Source organism: Setaria viridis, chromosome 1 (genome assembly GCF_005286985.2).
Source record: "Setaria viridis chromosome 1, Setaria_viridis_v4.0, whole genome shotgun sequence".
Taxonomy (NCBI): Eukaryota; Viridiplantae; Streptophyta; class Magnoliopsida; order Poales; family Poaceae; genus Setaria; species Setaria viridis.
In genome coordinates this window covers 40741351-40766112 of record NC_048263.2, presented here as the reverse complement: position 1 = coordinate 40766112, position 24762 = coordinate 40741351, and the positions used below count along the sequence as shown (strand labels likewise).

General features: G+C 45.1%; 4 protein-coding genes across 7 annotated transcripts; 3 read left to right on the top strand and 1 right to left on the bottom strand.

Moving 5' to 3' along the window:
• Positions 1-1577: 1577 nt before the first annotated feature.
• On the top strand, positions 1578-5886 carry LOC117841573 (GTPase-activating protein gyp1). The gene is made up of 10 exons (XM_034721992.2): positions 1578-1963; positions 2307-2439; positions 2516-2699; positions 3293-3363; positions 3450-3587; positions 3678-3769; positions 4498-4769; positions 5021-5106; positions 5191-5292; positions 5404-5886. The coding sequence occupies exons 1-10, from the start codon at positions 1869-1871 to the stop codon at positions 5563-5565; spliced, it is 1335 nt and encodes a 444-aa protein (XP_034577883.1). The 5' UTR covers positions 1578-1868; the 3' UTR covers positions 5566-5886.
• A 1865-nt stretch (positions 5887-7751) lies between these two features.
• On the top strand, positions 7752-10217 carry LOC117841575 (auxin-responsive protein IAA10). 2 transcript variants are annotated; one of them, XM_034721996.2, is made up of 5 exons: positions 7752-8233; positions 8738-9030; positions 9380-9482; positions 9594-9658; positions 9875-10217. In XM_034721996.2, the coding sequence occupies exons 1-5, from the start codon at positions 7869-7871 to the stop codon at positions 9928-9930; spliced, it is 882 nt and encodes a 293-aa protein (XP_034577887.1). In that variant the 5' UTR covers positions 7752-7868; the 3' UTR covers positions 9931-10217. The 2 variants fall into 2 exon arrangements, with proteins under 2 accessions (XP_034577887.1, XP_034577886.1); XM_034721995.2 differs by having other exon boundaries at positions 8735-9030.
• A 464-nt stretch (positions 10218-10681) lies between these two features.
• LOC117841574 (probable voltage-gated potassium channel subunit beta) lies at positions 10682-14764 on the bottom strand. Its single transcript, XM_034721993.2, has 4 exons — positions 14055-14764; positions 11908-12051; positions 11229-11393; positions 10682-11122 (listed from the first exon to the last, which is right to left on the bottom strand). Exons 1-4 carry the CDS (start codon positions 14616-14618, stop codon positions 11009-11011), a joined length of 987 nt encoding a protein of 328 aa, XP_034577884.1. The 5' UTR covers positions 14619-14764; the 3' UTR covers positions 10682-11008.
• A 1510-nt stretch (positions 14765-16274) lies between these two features.
• LOC117841571 (actin-related protein 2/3 complex subunit 1B) lies at positions 16275-22290 on the top strand. 3 transcript variants are annotated; one of them, XM_034721991.2, is made up of 15 exons: positions 16275-16509; positions 17645-17730; positions 17827-17903; positions 18009-18103; positions 18595-18664; positions 18883-18952; positions 19194-19267; positions 19355-19397; positions 19828-19909; positions 20032-20120; positions 20209-20294; positions 20611-20671; positions 21517-21623; positions 21715-21773; positions 21867-22290. In XM_034721991.2, the coding sequence occupies exons 1-15, from the start codon at positions 16431-16433 to the stop codon at positions 21923-21925; spliced, it is 1137 nt and encodes a 378-aa protein (XP_034577882.1). In that variant the 5' UTR covers positions 16275-16430; the 3' UTR covers positions 21926-22290. The 3 variants fall into 3 exon arrangements, 2 of the variants coding, with proteins under 2 accessions (XP_034577882.1, XP_034577881.1); XM_034721990.2 differs by having other exon boundaries at positions 16290-16509; positions 16617-17730; XR_011896910.1 differs by lacking the exons at positions 21715-21773; positions 21867-22290 and adding an exon at positions 20998-21258 and having other exon boundaries at positions 16283-16509; positions 16617-17730.
• Positions 22291-24762: the final 2472 nt, after the last annotated feature.

Sequence of the window (24762 nt, the reverse complement as noted above, 5' to 3'; positions counted from 1 at the left end):
TTATATGCATGCTTTATCGATCCAGATTCTGAATGAACTGGTACCGGATTCTGGGAATACAGATTACAGGTGATGCTCCAGTATATTTGGAAAGATAGACCATTCCTGACATGGCCCCGTCATTTACCGTAAATTTTGATCGGTCCAAAGCTGCAAAGTACTACTGGTTAGCTAGCAGACAAAGTACTTTTTTGGACTAAAAATGGTCGTAGAATGCTTTTCGAAAAGAAAAAAAAATGGTGAATTCGTCTCGTTTTTTTTGTTCTGAACTATTTTTTATAATCATTCAGCCTTCATGCAAAGATATGCAACTATTTTTTACAGTCATTCAGCCTTTAGAATTCATCTGTTTTGTTCCTGCTCATTCACCCAACAAGTGTGGCACTGCATCAGCTTATCCCTTGGACTGATCAATCAGACTCCATCTCAAGATATGCAAACAGTTGATTGGTGGCTGGAGAAAAGAGCAGGACTAAACAAATTGCAAAGGAGAGGTCTGGATTCAGCCTTCATGCTTCCGTCTTGGAGGCTCTGGAAGGAGAAGCCAGCCGGAGAACTCAGCAGCTCAGGTTGCAGCTCTGATCTTGGAGGAAGGCCAACTATGGATACAAGCCGGGGCAACACACCTGGTCACCATTGGTTGGCCAACGGCATCAGCAACTGGGACTGGACAGGATAGGCCTTAGCTCGGGTTGTTTTCTTTTGCCGTATAGTCGCGTAAGTTTGTTGTAACACGTGTGCGTGCGCCCGGTGAATGGCCCATGTTAAAAACTTTCAATTATCTTTGTAATGCAATGACACGTAGCTCTCCTACGTATTCTCAAAATATTTTTTTATAATCATTAAGAAAAATCCTCACATAAATTTGATTAAACCGCTGATGCGCGGCTAGCTGGTTTGGAGCTAGGCTCTTTACTATCAGTAGATCCTTGAGGATCCTGGCATCCGGAGTAGATGACATGGTGAGAGAAAAGTGGCGGACATCATTTCTAGAGTTGAGCTTCACATGAGAGGAGTATGCCACATGAAGGTTTGGTGTCGGAGATCTAAACATAACGTTAGTTTTGAACTGAGAAGAGATAGATTAACTCTACAATACGATATAATTATCAATAATTTATTTGTAGATTCTATTTCCTAGTCTCATGTACTTGAAGCCTCTTAGGCCATTCTCAATGCGGGTTTCATGGATAATAAATAAGCTGTTACATAGCTAATTTTGATCTCATGGTACACTATTTATGAAGTGAGAGGAGAAAGTGGTTTCACGGGGATGAAACCATGTGTACACTATTTTCAAGATTTTGTATCTTGCATGTAGCTTCGAAAATAATAAAAGATGAAACTATACACTATGTGAGTTATTTCATCCATGAACTAAATATATTTTTATTTATGTGGCACTATTTCTATATAATTATTATGAAACATGGCATTGAGAATGGGCTTAGTGGATACATAGCCAGATAACAAAATTCTCCGCGTGCCCCAAAGCTAACCACGTACTGTAATGAACGCGAGAGGCGTAAAGCATAAATTACGCTTTCGTTGCTGCGATGTGAAGATTCCTGGCAAGGCGCTTTCAGTTGCATTCCCATGGATCCCCAATTCCTTCTGCTTCCTCTCCACACCATAGATCGGTGACCGAACCGGTTGCTTCGCAGCAGATCGAGCGGACGGCGGCCAGCCAGCCAGGCAGGCGGCAGGCGCAGCAGCGGCGAGTGCACGGGCGGCAACGCCGTGGATCTCGGCGATGCTTTGCGGGCTTGCGTGAAGAGAGTGCGCAACAAGCTCAGGCTTCCGATTCCCTGCGCCTGGGCCTGAGCTCGGTTGCCTTGCCTGAGTCAGGCAGCCCCGGACCGGCGGCGATGAGCGGCAGCGGCGGAGGAGTCGGCGGCGGTGCCGGCGGGAGCCCCAACAACACGGAGTGGCGCTTCAACCAGACGCTCCGCAACGTGCAAGGGTAAGCCGGGTCTTTCCTCCCTCGCGCGAGCCTTTCTCCATCATCGATCTGAATCCTGCGAAATGAGACTCGTGCATACGGCTATAGCTTTTCTCAGTGTCAGTACACTAGTTAAGTCCCTAGGCTGCATATCCCGAAGAAATGCTCTTGATCTGTCTCTTTATCTATATACCACGGGTATTCAATTTGAGAACTCTGTGACCCAAAAGTAACCAAATGGCACTTTTGTAACCTATACTCAGTGTTCTCATTAGACATATTTGTTACAGTTGCTAGGCACTGTATGCCCTATGTTCTTGTATCATTACAAACGATTTTTGGTCGTTTTGCCACACTCTGTCAGAATGCTCAAAGGACGTAGCTTTCCTGGGAAGGTTTTGCTAACTCGGCGATCTGAGCCTCTTTCCCCTCCTGATTATTCTCCACGCTTTGAGAATGAGCATGATGAAGATGAGCGCAAGGAAGGTTCACAGGAGGTAATATGCTAGTAGTTTGACTGTTTTTGACATGCAAAGAAGATGTATTGTAACTGATGGAGTTGACATTGTGCAGGGAGAAGGCCAAGCATCTGGAAACTCATTTGACAATGCAAGTGCAAAGAAATCAAATCCTCTGTCAACAAGTAGCTCAAATTCATTACCAGATGCCCAAGGGCTAGTTTCTGGGGCTAGAGCTACAGATTCTGCAAGAATTGATAAGTTCACAAAGGAACTCTCTAGGCCAGCTGTTATATTAGGTATGCAGATTATTCTTTGTACTATATTATTTTGAATTCATCACCATTTTTGCGGGAATTAGTTTGATCTCAGAAGTAAACATTACAGTAATTTTCTTATATTAGGCATGGCTGATCACCTCTAGTTTTTTCTATTTGGATGCTTTTGCATTATTGTGTTTAGGAAGACAAAGATAAAAAAATACTAAAAGTTATGTACAATGATAATCTGATAAGTGGTTATTCCTTGTATTTTACAGAAGCTATGTTTTTCGCTTCAGTTTATCGATTAAGCTTGCTTTTGTTGATGATATAAAGTTACTTCCAATACAATGAAAACTAGCATTTCAGAGTATCTGATTCTTCTTATACCCACAAACTAAGAAGTCATAGTGTGGCCATCTTTTTTTTTGTATGTGTGTGTAATCCTTGCTGCCTTTTATCTACTTTTTTTCTGCCCCCTCGTTCTTTCTATCTCAGGTCAGAGTTGATAAATCATAAAGCCTATTTTGGGCTTTTTTTTCTTTGAAAAAACTTTAAAATTTAATATATTTTGGTTCTTCAAGATTATCTAGAGTTCAGCTGACAGCTGCAATCTATCCTCCATTATGTAGATAAATTGCGTGAATTATCTTGGAGCGGTGTCCCCCCATATATGCGGCCTAATGTATGGAGGCTTCTTTTGGTGAGTAGACATGCTTCACGTAAAGATCGCAGAACTTCTTTCGAATGTTCTGTTCCAATTTTTGAATTTAATATAGCTGGCTACAGGGATATGCGCCACCTAATAAAGATAGACGAGAAGGTGTTCTAACAAGAAAAAGACTAGAGTATGTGGAATGTGTTTCTCAATACTACGATATCCCGGATAGTGAACGCTCAGATGAAGAAATTACTATGCTTCGTCAGGTAACATTTTTTGGCTTATAACTTATCGACTCATTCCCTCACCCTATTTTCTCAAAATCAATTGTCTTACAATCACCTGTTGGCCTGCAGATTGCAGTTGACTGCCCAAGAACTGTACCTGATGTTACCTTTTTTCAGAATCCTCAAATTCAGAAATCTCTCGAGCGCATTTTATATACATGGTAAGGTGTGAGCTTGGCTGGCTTGTTTTCTTTCTTTCTTCCTTTTTTGGTGGTGGTGTTGGGTTCATCAACAGAAAAATATATCTTATTTCCAATTTTGATGCACTATTTTCCTCCTGACGTCAGCCTGCTGTATGCAAATATGCTTGTTTCCGGTGTGGATAATACTACATTTGTGAAATTCTTCTTTACCCATTGCGACTCTATATCTTCTGTGGGAAAACTTGGATAAATGGATGAATTTTGCACTAAACTTGCTCTTATATTTATTCCTTTAGTTTGCTTGGCATGAATTGAGTCTTTATCTTGACATCTTGATGTATGGATCTTAATGCTGAACACTTTCCTTTTGCACTAGCATGATTGCTTGTTTCCTTTGAAATAGATTCTCTGTCTCACCTACATGTACACCAATTCTGTCAGCACCAATGACTTCTCCGTCTTTTCATACTTTCATATATTTCGTCTATGTGCTAGTATGTCTCCTATATTTAGTGCACTCTCTATTTACATTTAGATGTATTGTTCTTAATTCGAAGTTTGTTTTCTTGATTTGGCAGTAACATGGTTCCTTTAGTCCAAATTATCATCCACATGCAGGCCCGTTCTGTTAGTGCAAACATGACTTTTACTAATATTTTTTGACTGTTGGCGCTGTCATTCGTATTTAATACAACCAGGGTTGTGTTAATTTGCTTATCTCCATTGTTCTGATGTGGGGTTTTCAGGGCTATTCGTCACCCAGCAAGCGGCTACGTCCAAGGAATAAATGACCTTGTCACGCCATTCTTGATCGTGTTCTTATCAGAGCACCTAGAGGGCAACATGGACGGTTGGTCGATGGACAATCTTTCAGCACAGGACATTTCTAACATAGAAGCAGACTGCTATTGGTGTCTCTCGAAGTTTCTTGATGGAATGCAGGATCATTACACCTTTGCACAACCAGGAATTCAGCGTCTTGTTTTTAGATTGAAGGAACTAGTTCGTCGTATAGATGGTAATGTTCCACTGATTCTCATGTTTTGCCACTTCTGGTTCCACGATGTGGCAGACAAATTTCACTTTTCAACCCATATGTAATGGCCCTTCCGGCTAAAGTAATTGTGACAGAATAATGGAAACTGGGCCCTTTTGTGGAGATAAATAATGTATATACTTGTAGAAACATCATTTTGAAAGTGCCTAGTCAATGATTGGAAAAACACTTATCCTTGACCTCATAATTTTTTGTTGTATCATTGTATGCAGAACCTGTATCCAAGCACATTGAAGAGCAAGGACTAGAGTTTCTTCAATTTGCCTTCCGTTGGTTCAACTGCCTCCTGATACGGGAGGTTTGTTCCTGCTACACTTGATGACTTGATTTTGTATTTCACATACATGTAAAAAGGTTGCTGACCTGTCACATATCCATGTAGATACCTTTTCATCTTGTCACGCGCCTTTGGGATACATATCTTGCTGAAGGAGATTATCTGCCAGATTTTCTTGTGTACATATCGGCTAGCTTTTTGTTAACTGTAAGTCACCTTTGAAATATGTTTATGTGTTTTTATTACACCAACAGCAATCTCTGTCATGCTTGCCAGAATTTCGAGTTTCTGATAGTTTGAAACCCTTTCCCCCCTCAGTGGTCAGACAAACTGCAGAAACTGGATTTTCAAGAAATGGTAATGTTTCTTCAGCACCTTCCCACAAGGACCTGGGCGCACCACGAGCTTGAGATGGTCCTCTCCAGGGCTTTCATGTGGCACACGATGTTCAAGAGCTCTCCCAGTCACCTTGCCGGCTAGGAACTTGTTCATGGTGCCTGTAAGCAGCAACAGGCCAGAGCCACATTCTAGTCTCATGTTCCTCCCTTGGAGTTGTCATATGTCATAGTGCTTTTGGATCTGTTTTTGTTCAGCACATGATATTGATTGTATTGCTCTGATTTGTATATTTTACCAAGGAATCAAGATCTGTAATGAAAATCGGAGAAGAATAGTAGCCATTGTATTGTTTGCCACTTTGGTGGCTTGAGGCGTGTACTCAAAAGTTCTCTTCCCTCTCTTGTACTTGCCTGATAGGCTGATACACACACAGTTATTCCAACAAGATGAGATGCTTCTTCCTGTTTGGTGGCCACCTACTTGTAGCTTCTGGGATACTGTATCCCCTCTTTTGCTGGTATCATATTCGGGTTGATCTGAGCCAGAATGCTTGGGTGGATTTGGAAATTGTGTTTCCCTTTCAGTACCCACCCAAGTCAGATAACCTAAAACCTAAGCTGTTCCTGCTAGCGCTAGGGGATTGAGCTGGATCATGGAAGCTTATCGACTGCCAAGGGGGATGTTTTCGAAATTTGATGAAGTTTTAAACCACTGTCAAGTCACTGCGAGTACTGAGCAGCTATAAGATTGGCAGTGAAGTAGTGGTAGCTGCTAGCTCTCTGCTGGTCAAAAGGTGACGCACTACTGGTATGCAGGAACTTGAAATGATACTTGGTACATTGGGGTGCATAAACAAATTACAGAAAGGGGGATGATTATGCAGGACATGATGTCCCTGATGCGGATCTTGGGCGCCATCATCGCGTATCGCGGCGCATTTGCATTTGCATTTGCATTTCTATTGGTTGGTGGGCCTGCTCCCTTGCGGAGAGACACAGAGCCGGACGGAGGTGTCGAGTGCTACTTGCAGCCTTGCACTCACCAATCTCTTTCTACCCTTTATATTTATAAATAAAAAATATATATTTCCTACTCTTGTTTTTTTAAAAAATCTCTCTTTCCTACTAGTAGTGTATTGGCACTACTGGTATGCACGAACGCGGTTGGTTGGGCAGCAGCGACGGTAGGAATGGGTTGATGGTTAAGGGCAGGCAGAGGAGAGAAAGAAATCGGAAATGGTGGTGGGGACGAGTAGGAGAGGTAAGGCTGTCGGGCCGTGTCGGCTTGTCGGGGCGGGGCCCTGGTTCGCTCGCTTTCCCTCTTCCAGTTCCGCTACACGTACACCCCTGCTTGTCTACTGGCTGTTGCAACAGTCAAAGTCAGCACACAACAAAGCATGCACTCTGCTCCAGATGGACACGTGAGCTGAGGTGAGGTGAGGTGAGGGGGGCTCGGCTCACGTGATGGAGAGCTTTCCCGGCCTTTTCTCCGTCCCTCTTCCCATTTCCGCTCCCTTGTCTTTTGCATTTTCTACACCCAACAAAAGCTACCCCGCCGGGGCCCCACCACGCAACGGGCAACGAGGATCAAAAGAGGCCCCCCACGAAATGCTTTGCCTACCCTCTCATCCTCCCCCCACTACGCGCGCCTTGGACCAGCTTTAGCTGGTCTTGTACATGAAACTTGCTACCGTGCATGTTGTGATGTAACCTGTTTGTAATCTCAAGTGCTAATTTTGACACGATTTTCATACATTCCTCTACCTATTAGCACGTGCTACCATCCAATCTTCCTTGTTGTCCTTTTTGCAATGAAATCGAAGTGGGAGTATACCCTGGAACTCTAAAAAAATAACTTATATGCGAGACACCTAATAAAATGATTGCTGATAGTTTCTCTTGAACCCCAAGCATCCTTTTGCCTATCATTGTTTTTATAGTGCATCCTGAATGCCCAACGCTATTTCTCCTCAGTTTTAATGCTTTTCCATGCATTGGCGAGTTTTCTATATGACCACTAAAAAGTCCATGTAACCAAAATGAAGCTACCGATATCATTATCGTGCCAAAAGAGTGTAAAACTATTATGCAGATAACATCTTTTGCGTAAGAAAAATACGGTTTATGACTTTTTTCTTTAGCTACATCTAAATACATATAGCAATTTATTGTTGGAAATGATATACTACTTGATAAATCCAACAAGCGGTACATTAGACAAGTGGCCGCTGGTGCTCCTAGCAATTAGGGGCTAACCCGGCACTGCAGGGCCCACGAGTCAGGATTGCAGGAGGCGAAAGCTTCCTATACTGCCCTGCACGCATACCCAGAACTCAGCTCAGCTCAGATAATAGTAACAGCTCCTTTCCTCCCTCTCGAGGTGTCTCTCCCAAAACACACACACACCATCGCCGCAGTCACTGAGCCAAGAACAAGAGCAGCGCGATGCGAGGAGGAGCGGGGCCCACGGTGGCGTTCATCGCCGGCGACCCGCCTCCGGATGCGGCGGCGGAGGAGGAGGTGGAGGAGAACTCTGGCGGCGAGGAGGAGGAGGAGCAGGAGGACGACGAGCTGGAGCTGGGGCTCTGCCTAGGCTCCAAGAAGCAGCAGCAGCAGCAGACCCCGTCGCCGGCACCGTGCCGGATCCTGACGGCCAGGGACCTGCAGCCGGGAGCCCTGTCTCCGGACTCCTCCGTGTCGTCCTCCTCCCCTGCCGCAGGGGCGGCGGCGGCCAGCAAGAGGGCCAAGGCGGATGCGGCGCCCAACGCCACCACCTCGCCGGGGACGGTCGCCTCTGGCCACCCGCAGAGGTGAGCAGCAAGAACAGCTCTTCTGCATCTATGCAGAACAACGGCTGCGAGCATGCACTTTCTCTTTCAAGGGAAAAAGTTGGAATCTCTATAAGTGCCTACTTGTTCTGCTTCTTGTTAGGATCGTAGGACGGTAGGAGGAGGCGTCACCGTGCATTTACACTTAATTCGTCCCTTCAGAAATAAACCTTCTTTCTTGTTTATGCACACAACTCCTATAGTTAATTTTTTTTCCTGCCAAAGCTACCTAATTTGCATCGTTTCCATTATTGAAACTTCCTTTTTTTTTAAAAAAAAAACATGAGCATCCTGCAAAACTCGAGGGAGAATATAAAGGAGACTTTTGTTGGTTGCATTGCCCTTCAGATCTGCAATCATCAAAATTTTCTTGACAAGAAAACAGTATCCTAATATTTTGTCTGAAACAAGGAATATTTCCTTCCTTGCCGAGCTGCCCAAATCAGCTTCAACTAATCTGAACTGCATTTTCCGATTTGGTAGCAGCTTTGGAGTGGTGGGATGGCCACCCATAAGAACTTTCAGGATGAACAGCCTATTCAACCAGGCCAAAGAAAATGCTTCAGAGGCTGGCACCAAGAAGGCTGCCGATGAATCAGGCATGCAGAAAGACAAGGAGAGCGAGAAGAAAGGACGGGTCGTCGGTTGGGTGAAGGTGAACATGGATGGAGATATTATCGGAAGGAAGGTGGATCTCAATGCCCATCGCTCATATAAGACCCTTGCCTCAGCACTTGAGCTCATGTTCATGAAGCCGTCCATCGGTCTCTGCACTTCTAGTATGTCATACTCTGATCCTTTACTTTATCTATCATAGTCTAGTGTGTATTCTGATCACGTCAACCTATATGCCGTCGATCTCTTTTTTCTTTTTCTGACAACCATCACTAAGAAGTGTAGTATTGCTTGCAAATGGTAATGTTACAATGAATCAGAAACTCTTAAGTACTATTCAATTGATTTGTCAATTCATCGATCTACAGCATTGGGGTCTATATATGGTGGGCTGTATACTCAAAAATATACTTAAGAAGTGACACTATTCTAAATGTGGCTTCATAAGCTTTTGAGAATGCCTTTTCTGCACTCATTCCTGAACCTGATTTGAATTGATCATGACATTATCAGGTAGTGCAAAGTCTCTGAATCTATTGGACAGCTCATCGGAATATCAGCTCACCTATGAGGACCGGGATGGGGACTGGATGCTCGTTGGAGATGTTCCCTGGGAGTAAGTCCCCTACACTATGTTAGAAATAAGTTAAAAACTATATTGTAATGTTAACTGTTCTCAAAGTGTCTTTAAATAGCTCTTTCAGAGGCTTATTGTTCTCCTCTTCAGGATGTTTGTAGGTTCAGTGAAGAGGCTCAAGATCATGAGGACCTCAGATGCCAACAACGGTCTTGGTTAGATTCTTGTCTTTCTTCTTCAGCCCAAACAATAGTAAACATCTGGCAGGAATCTAGTTAAATGGATTGTTGTTTGTATTTCCCAGTTAGTTGAATCTGGAGGTTTAAGGCATTCTGGTTATCTACTGTTTTATAGCACCGTAATCAGACAAGATTTATGCACTTGGATTCTACCTTGTTTTGATGCCAAAATTTCCAATCATTGTACTGCAGGTCCACGATTCCAAGGCGTTCACAGAAGTGCAGCTTGCACAAGAGGCAGAGCTTGAAAACTGCCGATGGGGCGCTGTTGCTGGAGAGCTATACCGCTGGTGAAGCTTGAAATGTGTCTGATATCACATAAGAGCAGTCCGTATCCTTGGCATAGTTGTGGGAATTACTTGTGTCTAGTGGAAATAGTAAAAGCTGTGAAAGCCTCTGCTGTCTCTTGTGTTATGTTCTATTTTCAATTGCCCTTTGGCGCCTTCTTTGAGCTCTTCTCATTCATGGCTATGAGCATCTACTCCGTCTCTTTTGCCCACACTGTTTTTATCCAAAGTGTCGGTTGTTTCCGTTCTGTTCTGCTGTTTCATATTTGCGTTCGTATCCGATTCTCAATCGCAGCGCCGAACAGTATTGTGCAAGTTATTGTGGTCTCTCATTCCAACTACCGGGGGAGACAAAATGTGAAGTGAAAGCGCCATTTGCGCGCCTCTTGAAAGCTCCTTCGAGGCTGCTGTTGATAGCTCACTATGCTGCTGCTGTTCGTGGCTGTGCGGTGCCTGAGCGTGCCTCTGAACCTACCTTGCGAATGGACAAATGCGATCGCACATTTGAACAGCAGCCTGAAAGCTACTCCGTACGTTGCCTCTGCAGGCGCAGCAGCAGCACGCCGATGGGAATGAAAAGAATCTCCTTTGAGCCGGTACTGCCCTTTTTCCCTCCAGAAGATTGGACAGGAAATTCCTGCAACTGCAAGCAACAGAATGAGCTGATACAACAGAGGATCACACTCCAGAAATCTTGCAGCACAACCAGCAGTTAAGGATCATATAGAGTCCTCGATAAATTTCGGAAGCAACAACGATGCCGGTGGGAATGGTCCAAGCTGAACATGGCATACCAGGAATCGGAATAGATGCCACCGGGAAATGCAGAATACACACAGGACAAACTGCTGTCTGTGACCACAAAGTGGTCACCACATGGGAAATGTTTGGAACACAGCACCACGACCGGGACACCGAGAATACACAAAAGCATGCATATAGTTCCATGACATCAAACGCTGGTGAGGTAGCATGGCCTAAACTCAATCAGATGAATGCCGAATCCCTCCCTGGCACTCATTCTGCAGTCTGTACCACTTCACCTGTATGACTCGGTGCGTTTCGGCCTGCTTTGGACCACTGCCTCAATCCTGTCGATCACCTCCGGAGTCAGCAGAGGAATAACTTCAAGAGCCTTCATGTTCTCCACAATCTGTTCATGCAGTTGCCAATGGGCCGGAGGTTAATATTACCTGTTTAGGAATGCTTGCCTAACTAAGCAAAAATTCTCTGCGGAACAGAAGTTGTGCAAAATGTACCTGGCTTTCTTTAGTGGCTCCTGTGATCACAGAAGAGACATTGGGGTTTGATGCACACCAAGCAATTGAAAGTTGAGCTAATGAAACACCAAGTTCAGCAGCAATAGGTTTTAACCCATTCACTTTCCGTAGCGTCTCATCGACCAGGGATCTGTTTGCCAAGTTCTGGAAACCCAAGGTACATGAAACGGATCAGCTATAATGAAATACTCAGAAGGCATAACAGAATACATATTAGTAAACTTAAGATAAAAGTTAATAAAGAAGAACTGAACTAGTAGCTGCTAAGGAAAAGGTTAGTTCCTGCAAAGTTATGTTACATTCAAATAATTGATTCTGCAGTGTGGCATCTGCCAACCATAAACTAACGTCTAATCATTAGCATAATTGATACACCAGTTAAGGGTTTTAGTGTTTTACGCCATGATTCAATAGCAGTGTAGTTGAAACAATGTTGGTCAATGGAAATCGGCTGTTTTGCTATTTTATTCGCTAGCACCATAGTAGCAATAGTATCCTAATGTGCTCACAGACACAGAGATAAACATATTATGAGGCTGAAGGAGCAAACCTTAAAGTTTTGGTATTAAGAATTGCTAGTAGTTAAGGGCATGAGTACTGTCTTAAGCCTCCTAAAAAAACTCTTCAAACAAAGTACTGGCTTAATATAAAAAATTACCTTGTAATTGTCTAGGGCAAACCTGCTATCAGCAGGTATGTTCCCTTTGCCATATTTTCCGGTAAGCACTCCTGAAGCCAGAGGACTCCAAGTAGTCAAACCAATGCCATAGGTGCTGTAAAGAGGTAAGAACTCGGACTCAACCTGCAGAAAAGCAGCGCTCTTTGTAAGGCAAACTGCATGCATAGGCTGATATATTTCAAACAAAACTTTTGGAAATCATTCAAGAGTAAATGGTGTTTACTATTGAACCATGCGATCAAATAGAATATGTCCACACAAAGGAGGAGGAATATCACAGACAGAAATAAATACGGGTGCTTTTAATAGTGAAAAATGGCAGTTCCATATCAGAAAGTCTCATACTGGAAATTGACCAGCCAAACTGGTGTGAATCGCGCGATTAGGCATGCAACAAATTGTATCTGATTCACTACATAGACTAAAAATGAACTAATATTTTCACAACAATGAATGGCAAACCTGTTACTATTTCAAACTCACATTTTTTTTTATTATGCCGCTGAACTTTTTATGTAAAATGGACATGGGATTGAGCAATCCTAACAAAGTTATAAAATAATATAACTGAAGGATGAGAAGCAACAGACTTATTGCAAGTCAGATGTAGAGTACCCTACGACCGACAAACATATAACCTACCCTAGACTCTCAAGATGCAGATTAGAAGCTCCTATAAAAGCTAGACTACATAACTTGCTGTTTCAATTTCCGTCCAAACATTGCTGTTTCATTTGGAACACCATAGGTAATGTGATTTAATTTCCCAGGCTTCCATGATTATTCAGGAACCAACCAAGAAAGATCCCTCCCCTGCTTGCATTCCAAGACAACTGCATCCAGTTTGGTCTGAGTACAGTTCTCTTTATCTCTGGTTACATCCATACACCACTGGCGAATCTTATGTTTTTTTTTTGTGTAACATTATGCTGTTATTGCTGTAGCTTTAACCAAGGTGTGTTCCTGAACTTCGTAACACTTCTGCATCCCAGCTGCAACACTTAAGGCAAGAATTTAAAAAAGGAACAACAACTTGCACAGGCAATTTGCATGACTTGTATAATTTTGTTTAGTGAGCTCCTAACCTGACAACTACCAACTAATTGAATGCAACATTGACAGCGATAGGTTGGTGCCTTCTCCTGTTTGATAGTGAGTTTAAACCATATACTAAATTGACGGCTTGATTGAAACTAAAGATCAAATTAAGTTTTTAATGTTAGCATAAAAGCATATTCCTTCCGGTCTAGCTGTCCATAACTCCATACCATGTTGTTATACCACAGCATTCATTTCATTATCAGCATTGAGCTGTCTTATATGCCTGGCATTCTACATGGTGCAAAAGCATACACGACAATGCCTGGTTGCCATGGCTGTCTAGTTTGGTAGCTACAGTATTCCTAGAGCTGTGCAGAGCTGTAGGTTCCTTCAGGAAAGATTAGATTTTTAGTAGTCACACTCGGGGAAATGGATTGATAGTTATCATACTATCCGAGCTATCAGGTCGATGAGGAAGGGGATCTGTCATCTTCATCCCAACAAACCAATGCTCTCATGAGCAAACCAGGTACCTTGCTGATGGAGAGAACATACTCTGTGACCATGCGTGCATACAAAACAGAATCTATGGGGGACGCCATTCCCGTCCAACTATCTACTTTGCCTCATCAAAGAGCTGAGTAAATGCCAATAAGAACCGTTACCTAATACAAGTATGATTCCAACCCAGAGTCAAGGTACCATGATGATCTACTTTCGCAGCAGCAGCAATTGTACCGAATTCCAATTAAATCAACCAAATATCCCCTTCGCGTTTCAACAGTCCTGCGTCCCGGGACATGAAAAAAAAAACATCCCTCCCAGAGGGGAGTACCACATCCAGCGAGTACGGTTAACTGAATACTATATCCATTGACCATTCTACTGGAGGAACTTATTACTCCTATTTAGGATCCCCATCAACGACCAAATCCGCAAGTACGGCTCAACAGCGCGCGACAAGTACCAATCCAAGGCGTGGAATCCACCTTGGGATTGATTGCACGGAATCCATGGCGTGAAATCCGCATTATTCGTGGATGGAATCGAGATTTCGAGGGAATGGAATGGGAGATTTGACTGACCTTGTGTCGCGAGAAGAGGTTGTACTCCGGCTGCTCGACGATGGGCCCGACGAGGTCGAGGCGGTTGGCGACCGCCCACGCCTCGGTGATCTGCTGCGCGGACCACTCGGAGGTGCCCCAGTAGAAGGCCCATCCCTGGTCGATGACCCAGTTCATGGCGCGGACGGTCTCCTCGATGGGCGTGGAGGCGTCGGGGCGGTGGCAGTAGACGACGTCGACGTAGTCCATGTCGAGGCGCTTGAGCGAGCCTTTGAGCCCCTCGACGATGTGCTTCCGCGAGAGGCCCTTGTCGTTGGGCCCCTGGCCGCCCCAGAAGAGCTTGGTGGAGATGACGACGTCGGAGCGGCGCCAGCCGAGGTCGCGGATGGCCTGGCCCATGATCTCCTCGGCGCGGCCGTTGGCGTAGACCTCGGCGTTGTCGAAGAAGTTGACGCCGGCGTCGCGGCACGCCTGCAGCAGCGCCTTGGCCTCCTTCACGTCCAGCTGGTTGCCGAAGGTCACCCAGGCGCCGTAGGAGAGTTGGCTGACGCGCAGCCCCGACCGCCCCAGGTTCTTGTACTGCATCTTGCCTGGTTCCTCGCCTCGCCCCCTCCGCCTAACCTCCTTCCCTTCCCTCTTGGCTCGCCCGCTCGTGCACCGTTCCGATCTGCGCGAGGTGGGGGGAGGAAGGAAGACGAAGAGAAGCGGAACTGAACAAGTCAAGGCAGTGGAGGTGTGTGTGTGGATGTGTATTTCTACTCGCTGGCCGCAACTGGCGCCACCCGCGACGGACAGGTGGACCGGGCTGTACGGGGCCCGCATGCAGTGGGAGTTGGAGGAACCATGTCACGTGGGATGTGCGGTAATCTTGTGGTCCCCGTCCACCGGCGACCGCGACCTTGTGGTGCCTGACAGGTGGGGTAGGACGCCTGGTGGTGGGGTAAGCAAAGCTGGAGTGAGAAAAGGCACGCGCTCTCCTGTTCTGGCAGTTGTTCCCGGTGAGTGTGCCGCTGGCACGCGGGCCCCTCCCCCGTCCCGGGCGACAAGGAGATGGAGCCAGCGAAAAATGCGAGGCGACGCTGCGCACAACGACGTGGCCCTGGTGTTTTCTGTGTAGCATACTTCGATGCAAGTGAAGTGGATTATGTATGCAAAGCTTTTTTTTTCTTTATACATTTTGTTGCAGTGCTTTGCCAGAAATGCTAGTATGTTTTTTTTAACGAATCGCCAATCGTGTAACGTGTGTCCTGGCGAAACCTCGGTCCCAAGGGATCCAAAGATTCCCCCACGTCATGTGCCTGCTCATGTGTTGAACTTGTCGTGCATGTTCTCAGTGTCAGACCCGGATCTAGGCAAGTGCTCCACAGCTCTGCTCATCTTCTTGCTCGTGCTCCTCTCCCTGTGTGCGCGCACGTGAGAGAGATCCATGAAAGCCTGCAATTCAAGGTGCGCAGGCGCGCAGTACACACTCGAGAAGAAACGAACCGGATGCACCCCGGCCCAACAAAAGGTTGGCATGAACTGGACCTTCCATCTTGGCCCAAAATGGATCGGCCTTTGGGACACACCAGGCAGTCAGCCCGTGTGTGAGCGTGTAGGCTCGTCTCATTCGTGTCTCACTCACAAGACATGTGGTCATCTTTTGCGAAAAAGCGTTCAGAGAATCTGAAAACCACAGAAAAGAAAAGCGTCCAGAGAACAAATAATAGTAGACGTGATGATGGAGAAGCTGCTATCACTCCACCGTAGCTTGCGGGACAATGATTGCAGCTATATTCCGATGGCCGGGACAAAAGAAAGTGTTTGTACAAAAGCGAAAGATGGGGATTCTTCTCCCATCTCTCACCTTTTATTTTATTTTATTTTATTTTTCTAACTTGAAATGAGCTGGGCCTGAAGCTAATGGTGATGAGCATGATTTTGCTACTGGCTATGTCAATGATGAAGACGAGATGAATGAGCAGACACATCATAGCACCATTGAAGGGCAGGTGTTGTCCGATGCCAACACCAAACAGTAACTACCCAAGGCTATCAGACAGCTTTGCCTTGTTGGGTCCACGCGGCAGCGTGTGAGGAGGAATGAGCAACAAGAGCCAGTGAGCAGACGGCAGTGGGCCCTCGCTGCTGCTATTGCCTGGTGGGCCGGTGGGCTCCGCGGGCCGTGCGTGCGTGCGCCCATCCTATCAGTCTCGCCACTTGCAAATGGAGCAAGAGGCAGCAGGCAGTGCCTAACGGCCTAGCAGCATAGTGTTGTTGTGGAGCGAGCGTTTCCATCTCCCCTGCCTTGTCTTCCCTTCGCCTCCACTCCACCTCTCTCTTCTTCTCGCGTCGACCATTTCGTCCCACCAGCCTCGAGCGCCCCCCACAGGCCTCACCCCTCGCCTCGCGTCCCCGATGGCGGCGACGGCGGCGGTGGCGATCCACCAGTTCGCCGAGTGCATCACCTGCCACGCCTGGAGCCCCGACCAGTCGAGTAACGCCCCTCCCCTCCACCCCCCGTCTCTAGATCTCGCGCTCCACGGGCGCCATTCGGTTTCGATTCTGAATCGCCGCGGCTGGCTCTTTTCGTTGGTTAACCAGGCACGGGGGCTTCGGAATAGTGCACGTGGGGTTCAGGATCGGATTCCTAGGGTTTCGGTTCGTGCGGGATTAGTACCTATGTCGTCCGTGGGGATCAAATGCTAATTGCCATGTCTAAGGGTTGTTCCACGACCAATCAGATACCGGACTATTTTGTTGAGGGATGCTCATGGTTTTCACCATTTTTCTGTACAGCTATGTATTGCTGCCATTTGGATTTGACGTTTGAGATGTTTTCTGTTAAGCTGAACCGTAATTAAATTGTGCCTCATGAAAGTTTAATACGAAATGTCAAGTTAAACGAAAATTTGATGGATTCAGTTAATGGTGATGAGACGTGTAGTGGTATACCTGAATATTGCTTCCTAGCAGTAGCTCCTGCGCTTTTGTACACTTATGAATGTGTCTTCCTCCATGGACCATCTTGGGGAATTGTCGAATTGGCATGGTTATAAAGTGAAATGGACCAGTGTTTGCCATAGGCACCTTCTCAAGACACCTTTTTGTTTAATTTTTGCTCTAGTATAACTCCGTTTTGCTATCCTACTACTATTGTTAATAGAGGAGCATGTAAAACCATACTACTACTACCACTAAATATGCATAGTATTTACTTTAATGCCCAAGTACTCTTTGAGAAGTGTGTGAGTTACTTGGAATGGGTGAATAAATCCTTGAATTCCTTTTTATATTAAGTATTTTCCTTATGGTGTTAATAGTCTGTAGGAGTAATAGATCATGGGATTCATTATTGCGATAAATATTTACCTTGAAATGGGCAAACAAATCATAGCTTTCCACTACTGCCAAGTTGCTTTGTCATTTCTATTGTTTGTAGGAAAATGCTTCATAGTAGATGATGTGTCTGCTTGCAATTGCAAACAGCCCTGTGCAATTTAAGAAAAAATTTTTGCTTGCATTCTAATACAGCTAAACATACATGGCATTGGCCACTTTTACCATTTTGTCATTGCACCTATCATGGAGTTTGATCTTTAATTCGACTGGGAACTTTTTCTCTCTTCCAGTGATCGCCTTTTGTCCAAACAACAATGAATTGCATATTTATAAGTTTATCAAAGACAAGTGGGAGAAACTTCATGTTCTGTCAAAGGTAAATATTCCTGTTTATTCTCACAAGGAATCTTTTTGTGCTGCCTATTAGAATGCAATCCATTATCTTATTTCTGTTTATATTTATATCTTGCAGCATGATCAAATAGTTTCGGGAATAGATTGGAGTAGATCATCCAACAAAATTGTAACAGTTTCACATGATAGGAATTCGTAAGTATACGCCAAAGTGCAGATTTCTTGAAGTTGTGTCTTTATTCGTACTCTAACAGTTAATAAATGCATATTTATTTTTCATTTTCCTTTCATTGTCTGCAGATATGTTTGGACACAAGAAGGATCTGATTGGGTGCCTACCCTTGTTATCCTAAAGTTAAACCGTGCAGCTTTATGTGTTCAATGGAGCCCGAAAGGTTAGTTTTTTATTTTCCCTTCACATTCTGTTTTACAAACTGGACATTTTCAAACCCTATTGGTGAAATGAATGGATTATCCAAGTGTAATGCTCTCCCCTTCTGTTCCACACACAATATGAGACTTTTGAAGTTCAATATTTTATTTCTTTGCAGCTTGTGCTCACCTGGTTCCTTAATAGATGATAGCTCAAAATTAAGTAATAAGCAACTGACTACTGACCTTAGTTGAGTTCTGTAATGCTAACATATTTCTCTTTCCTGTGATGCTAACATATGAAATACTTAGTTACCTTAGTAACTCATATTACCTTGGCCCTGCTTCCGCATTTTGCTGCAATACCATGCTGATCATATTGAAAAAATGTATTACTTGTAAGCTAAACATGTGATAGAAATACATTTTGAGTACGGTGCTTTGTTGTTTATTATATTTACTTTTATGAGTGACTATTACATTTTTTCTTAGAATGCTATTGTACTGTTTGCAGAAAACAAGTTTGCTGTGGGAAGTGGCGCCAAATCTGTGTGTATTTGCTACTATGAACAAGAAAACAACTGGTATTTGTCCCCAGTTACCTACCCTTTTCATCTATCGACCATCATTTTCTAGATGACCTTAGCTTTCCATTATCTTGTGTTGTACATCCCAATTGGTGACTGATGAGCCATTGAGCATGTTTTATACTGATTAGTTCTTGCAGTTAGTGAGTTTGATGTGACATATTGGCATTCTTGATGTGTATCTTTAACTGTCTTTATCCTGTGCTGTGCTACAGGTGGATTAGCAAGGTTATCAGGAAAAGGCATGAATCTTCTGTCACTAGTATCGCTTGGCATCCAAACAATGTGAGTTTATTATTAGCATCCCCTTTAAAGTAATGAGAGTCTTCAGTAGGGAATTTATGACACGATTATTTTTGGTGTTCTCAATATGTTTTCTCGTGGCGTATTTCTGCCATTTTTTAGAACATTTAACATCGAGGCCATAAAAATATTAAAGAATGTGATGAAGTTATTTTTGTTGTTCATGTGGACCAAGGCCTTTTCCCATTGAATGTAATGTTGGTTTGGTTGCTATTGTCTTCAGATATATCTTGCAACAACGTCTACTGATGGTAAATGCAGAGTATTCTCAACTTTCATCAAGGGTGTGGATACAAGGTGGAACATGATAGCCTTACATCTACTATTAATCTAGGATCTTCAAAATGCTTTATTTGTCTCATACCTTATTTCACTTCTGATCAGGGGATCACAATCGAGCACTCCAACTGATTCAAAATTTGGAGAGGTATTTTTTTTATAAAAAATCCTTCCATTCAATATTATCCCATCTGTTGAATGTAACTATATCTCTCGCATTTGTACCTTTGCAATGTTCGGATATGTTTCCCCATTTATTTGTCGCATCACTTGCTAGGCTAATGACACACAACTGGGCATCTATAACTTTTGGCAGTAGTAGCAAAATTTTCAAGTATACCGACTATTTATGCACTGTTGAAAATAAGACTTCATCTGCTCATGAGCTAAGCTAACCTTAACTTTACGCTGAGTTATATTTTTGTGCGAATGCTTCCCCAAATCCTTTCATGTGTCATAGAATTTGGGTAGATCATTATTTTTTCCATGATGAGAACAATGCTTTACATTAAATCTATTTTCTTTCCTGTGGAAGTGAGTCTATATCCTTTTAAAATTCTTCTCCTGTTTGGATGCAGCAAATTGCTCAGCTTGATCTATCATCTACTTGGGCATTTGGTGTAAGGTGGTCACCAAGTGGAAAAACATTAGCCTATGCAGGTTCTTGCTCCTCTACCAGATTCTTGTTATTGAGAGTTTGTCAAATCTGCATCATTTTTCACCATACTATTTGTTATGCATAGCAACCGTGCTGTTCTGCTGACATTTAATTTGATTGCCAGGGCACAACTCCATGATTTATTTCGTTGATGAAGTTGAATCGGCTCCTGCAGCACAAAATTTGACGCTGCGAGATCTGCCTCTCCGTGATGTGGGTCAGCATTTTCCCTTCTGATACTATTTAGTTGCATGTGGTGATTTCTGAGTTTCAAATGTTGAACAACTCTTCAAACTTTCAGGTTCTTTTTGTCTCTGAACGCATGGTGATTGGTGTCGGATTTGACTGCAATCCTATGATCTTTGCTGCAGATCAGACTGGGCTTTGGTTAGTGAAGATTCATGTGGCAGAGCTCTTTATTCATGTGGCAGCTCTTTCTTATATTCTTTTATTTCCTTTCCCTTTTATTCTTGATGTGCTATGAATTGAGTCATTGCTTCCTTCACAAATAATGTTAATTGCTATGGATACTTTAAGTCTGTTAATTCTTTTAGTCTCAGTAACCTGGCAAAATTCTCCATTGCTCTTTTTTGATCAAAAACATTTCTACAGGTTTTAGCTCTGATTTTCATCCATGACCCAAGCCTTTCCGTGTTTTATGTCCATATTTCTTTTCACCATAGCTACATCTTTTGTCGTGTAGGAGTTTTGTAAGATTCTTGGATGAGAGGAAAGCTACCCCATCAACTTCAAAAGCCTCACAGGTCTACTGTTTTTTCTTCCCTATTTTTTATTTGTTTTTGTGGATGGTTATGCACATTATACCTTTGATGCTATTTTGCTACTATATGAGGGTGCTATTCACTCCTTGTTCACCAAAAGGTTGCTTTTTCCTGCATGGGTAAGTGTTTGGCGAACCAACAATTTCCTGAATTGTGGAGTTTGGTTTGAACTTTGTCGTTCATTTGCTCATACAGAAATGTTGCAAGAGTTGCCAATGGCCAGTTTGCCTCTAGTTGCTACTTCTATATTGCAGGCCCTGCCTGCAAAAACAGTTTGGTGGGCTATCTGATTCAGGATTTCTTTTCAGTCGTAAAGTATGTCCAGACCTTTATGCTGCTGGTTCTTGGTAAGGCTTTGTTTAGATGCACCCAATCCCGGTCCAGTCCAGTGGTGGGCTGGAATTGGGCTGTTCCAAGCAGGCCCTAATGGAATTATGGAAATGGAGTTCTTTGTCAAAAAGGTTCACAAGCAATCTATTTCGTGGCTTGTGACCTATTTAGATGCCAAACCAATCTAGTTCTTGTACTGGTTAGGAAAATTGGTACTTACTCAGCAGATAGTGACCAGTGTAAGTCCTTTTTTTTTTGCACTCTGCTGTTATATCTAGCAATTACTGCTTATTTGTGTAATTTGGCTTTATTGAATGCTAAACGTAGTTACATGGAGCTTTCTCAGGGCTATAAAATTTAATTTAGTAGTAGTTGACTGCAACTTGATGGCTATAGTACTGCTGAAGTTCTGATCAATGACAATGACACTTAGACTGAGTTGAACTCACCAAGTCAACATCACACAGAAACTAATACAGAAAAAATATATATTTCAGCTCTCTGAAGCCCTTGGAAAGCTATATGGCCAATCAAAGCAAGGGACTAGTAGCGACACTGTTGAACCATCAAAGCCGCGAGGTGGTGCCCATGAGAATTGCATAACGTACACCCTTTAGCTCTTCATCTCTATTTTGGTACTTCCAGTGATGTGCTCTTATTTCTGACATAGACTAATAATTTCTTCATATCATCAGGTGTATCGTGCCGTTGACAAAAGGAAGGGACGGTACTATAAAACGGTTCAGCACATCAGGTTTATAATACTATATACATAGCTGAACTTCCCAGTTGCTTCCCAGCTCTTTGTTTGAACACGTTTTGACATTCCTCACCACATGCTTTACAGGATTGGATGGTAAGATTGTGGTATGGGATTTAGAAAACCACATCACGGTTGCAAAATAGGTGGAAGGGAGGTTTTCGTACCAATCAAATTGTATGAACTTCTGCCATTACCCATCGTAATCGGGGACCATTCTTGGCAGCGGGTCCTGCAGGTTTTCAAGATCCAGGGCCAGCCCAGGTAGATTGCTTATTTTGTTGTACCTGTACACAGAAACATTTCTTTAGCGTAGGGGCAGCTTGCATCTATCAAGTAGCTTCATTTTTGGCGAGTAATTTTGTCTTTTGAATCCCATATATTGTGTAACCTGTATAATTTTAGCTAGGTAGGCAATGACGTGGTTCGGCATTTTCGGGTGTGTTTCATTTTTCAGTGGCCTGTGTGAAATAACTACACGTGGAATTTATCCGCGGATGCTTTACTGGTACTTGTGGACATCTTGTCTGTTCTGTTGAGACGCACTTTGATTCGTTGGAACCTGCAGCGTCGAAAGGCTCGCCTGGCTGTTGAAATCTGTGAACACGTATGTGTAATCCACGGTAGGAGGGGCATGAAATCAGGCCCTGCTGATATGTGGCCTGTGGGGACCGGCTCTGCTGGTGGATCCCCATACACTCGTCCTGCTTTGCCCTATAATCAGAGACATTGCACCAGGTCGGCTAGCTTTGGCTGTATGCATGATTTTCCTGCCCAGTTTTTTTAGCTATACGAAGACTGCCTGCCTATGAGCAGAGATCAAATAGCCCGTGTGCATGTCATCAATGAGCTGAGAGAAGAATTGATTGAAGAACCAACATGACGATGTGATCCAGTTTATGATTTCTCTTTTGTCCTTTTTACCAATGTTACAGCAGGCAAATTGCAATACATTTCTGAATCAACATATTCATGTGACAGTAAACATTAGTACACCGAAAAATTAATAATCGAGGTGGGGGTAACTAGCTCTCTCAGATTATATTGGGCTCCCGAATCCAAAGCCCCAGGAGCATCCGGTGGAAGCGGCAGAGTGGGAGTTCATAGTGGTCTCCCTGGCGCTCCACCTCCGGACGAGCTCCTTGTACTCCTCCTCCTCCACGATGGCGGCGCCGACCTTGCTCTTCCACGCCTGCTCCGCCTTGGCGAGCTCCATCTCGGCGTCCTTGATGAGCGAGTCCAGGTCCAGGCCCAGGTCCAGCCCGATGTCCAGGCTCACGCTCAGCCCCTTCTCGATCTCCTTGCTCCGCGCCCAGTACTTGTCCTCCAGCATCGCCAGGAACTCGTCCTCCACCTTGTCCACGTCGAACGCCGACGCCACCGAGGCGGCCTCCTCGGACAGCTCCATGAACAGGCACGGCTTCTCGTCCTCCTCGTCGGCCGACGACGACACCGCGTCCGGCAGCGGCGGCCGCCTCGACCGCGACGACACCGTGCCCTTCTCCATCGTGATGAACCCCGCGCCTTCCTCGTCCACGTCCTCCGCCACGCGGAACGCCGCCGCCCCGCCGGCGCCATCGCCGTCCATCTCCGCCACCGAGTTCTCGATCGTGATGAAGCCGCCGCGGTCGGAGCGGATGGACGTCGCACGGCGCGCCGATCCGGACGCCGCCGCCACCTGCCGGTTGCGGAGGCAGCTCAGGTCCGGCAGGCAGGAGGCGTACGAGCCCTTGCCCTTGTTCTTCATCTTCTCTCGTGCATGACCTACGTGACCACGATGCAACTGATCACATCAATCACTAGGGTTTATTTGATTTTTTTTCGTGTATATGTTCACAAGGCCATCTTTACATCAACGCCAGTCACTAACATCAAAACTAGCTACAATCTCGAGTTCTTTCTACCATGCACGAGCATATAATGTGAGCACTGATCACAAACTAACTAGCTTATTTCATCAGGAAATTAAGGACTTGAAATTTGATGAATAAATTATTGTGTACACGAATATTGCATGTATTTGCATTGTATAGTAGAGGTAAAGAGTTTATGCATCATGATCAATAATTAAACAATAACATACCATTAGCTCCATGGTTCTCCTCGGGCTCCATCACTCTACAGTAGATGCTGACGGTGAGCACCGCACCGGCCGCCGCCCCGCCGAGCGGGAAGCTGAGCACCTTGCCTCCGAACTTGGGGTTGGATGTCTCCGCTGCGGCGACCTCGGTGAGGTCGACGGGGAACGCGCCGAGATCCCCGTTGGCGGGCGAGTCCAGGAGCGCGGCCCACACGGTGAAGCTCCGCAGCGTGGCGCCGCCGGCGCTGAAGTAGTGCAGGAACACCTCGTCGAACGCGGCGGCGCCCCGCGCCACCCGCGCCGGCGCCGTGTGCTCCCCCTCGCCGCCCTTGCTCCGCCACCCCACCACCACGCCGCGCCCCTCCGCCGCCGGGGGCAGGCCGGTCACGTGCTGCACCTGCAGGCACACCACGCAGCGCGCGCGCCGTGGGAGGAGGCCGCCCAGGGAGCCCAGCAGCCTGCACTTCCACTGGCCCAGCGCGCCCCGGCTCTCGCCACCACCGCGGCCGCCACCGTCCGGGGATCCCCTGGCCATGTGCAAGAGGTTCAGCTCCTCTGCCCCAAGGGAGGAGGAGCCATGGTGATGGTGCTGTGGCTTGCCTACCATCTTTGTCGTGATGGAGGAGAAGAGCTAGGCAGCTAGCTGTGGAGGAGCTAGGCGCAAATATGAGCCTAGGTAGCTCGCTAGTGTAATTAGGTGTAAAGAGGAGAGGAATATATATACACATGAAGGTACAAGGTGATGATTTGGGTAGCATGGCATGTCTCACCATGTGGCTGATGGCTGTGGTGTGGAGGCAGGATAGGGATGGCTGCCCTAATGTGGAAAGGGGGAACCTATGGGCTAGGGTTTTGCAACATTCTCTGCAACTTATGTTTTACTATAACAAGAGGGGGAGTACT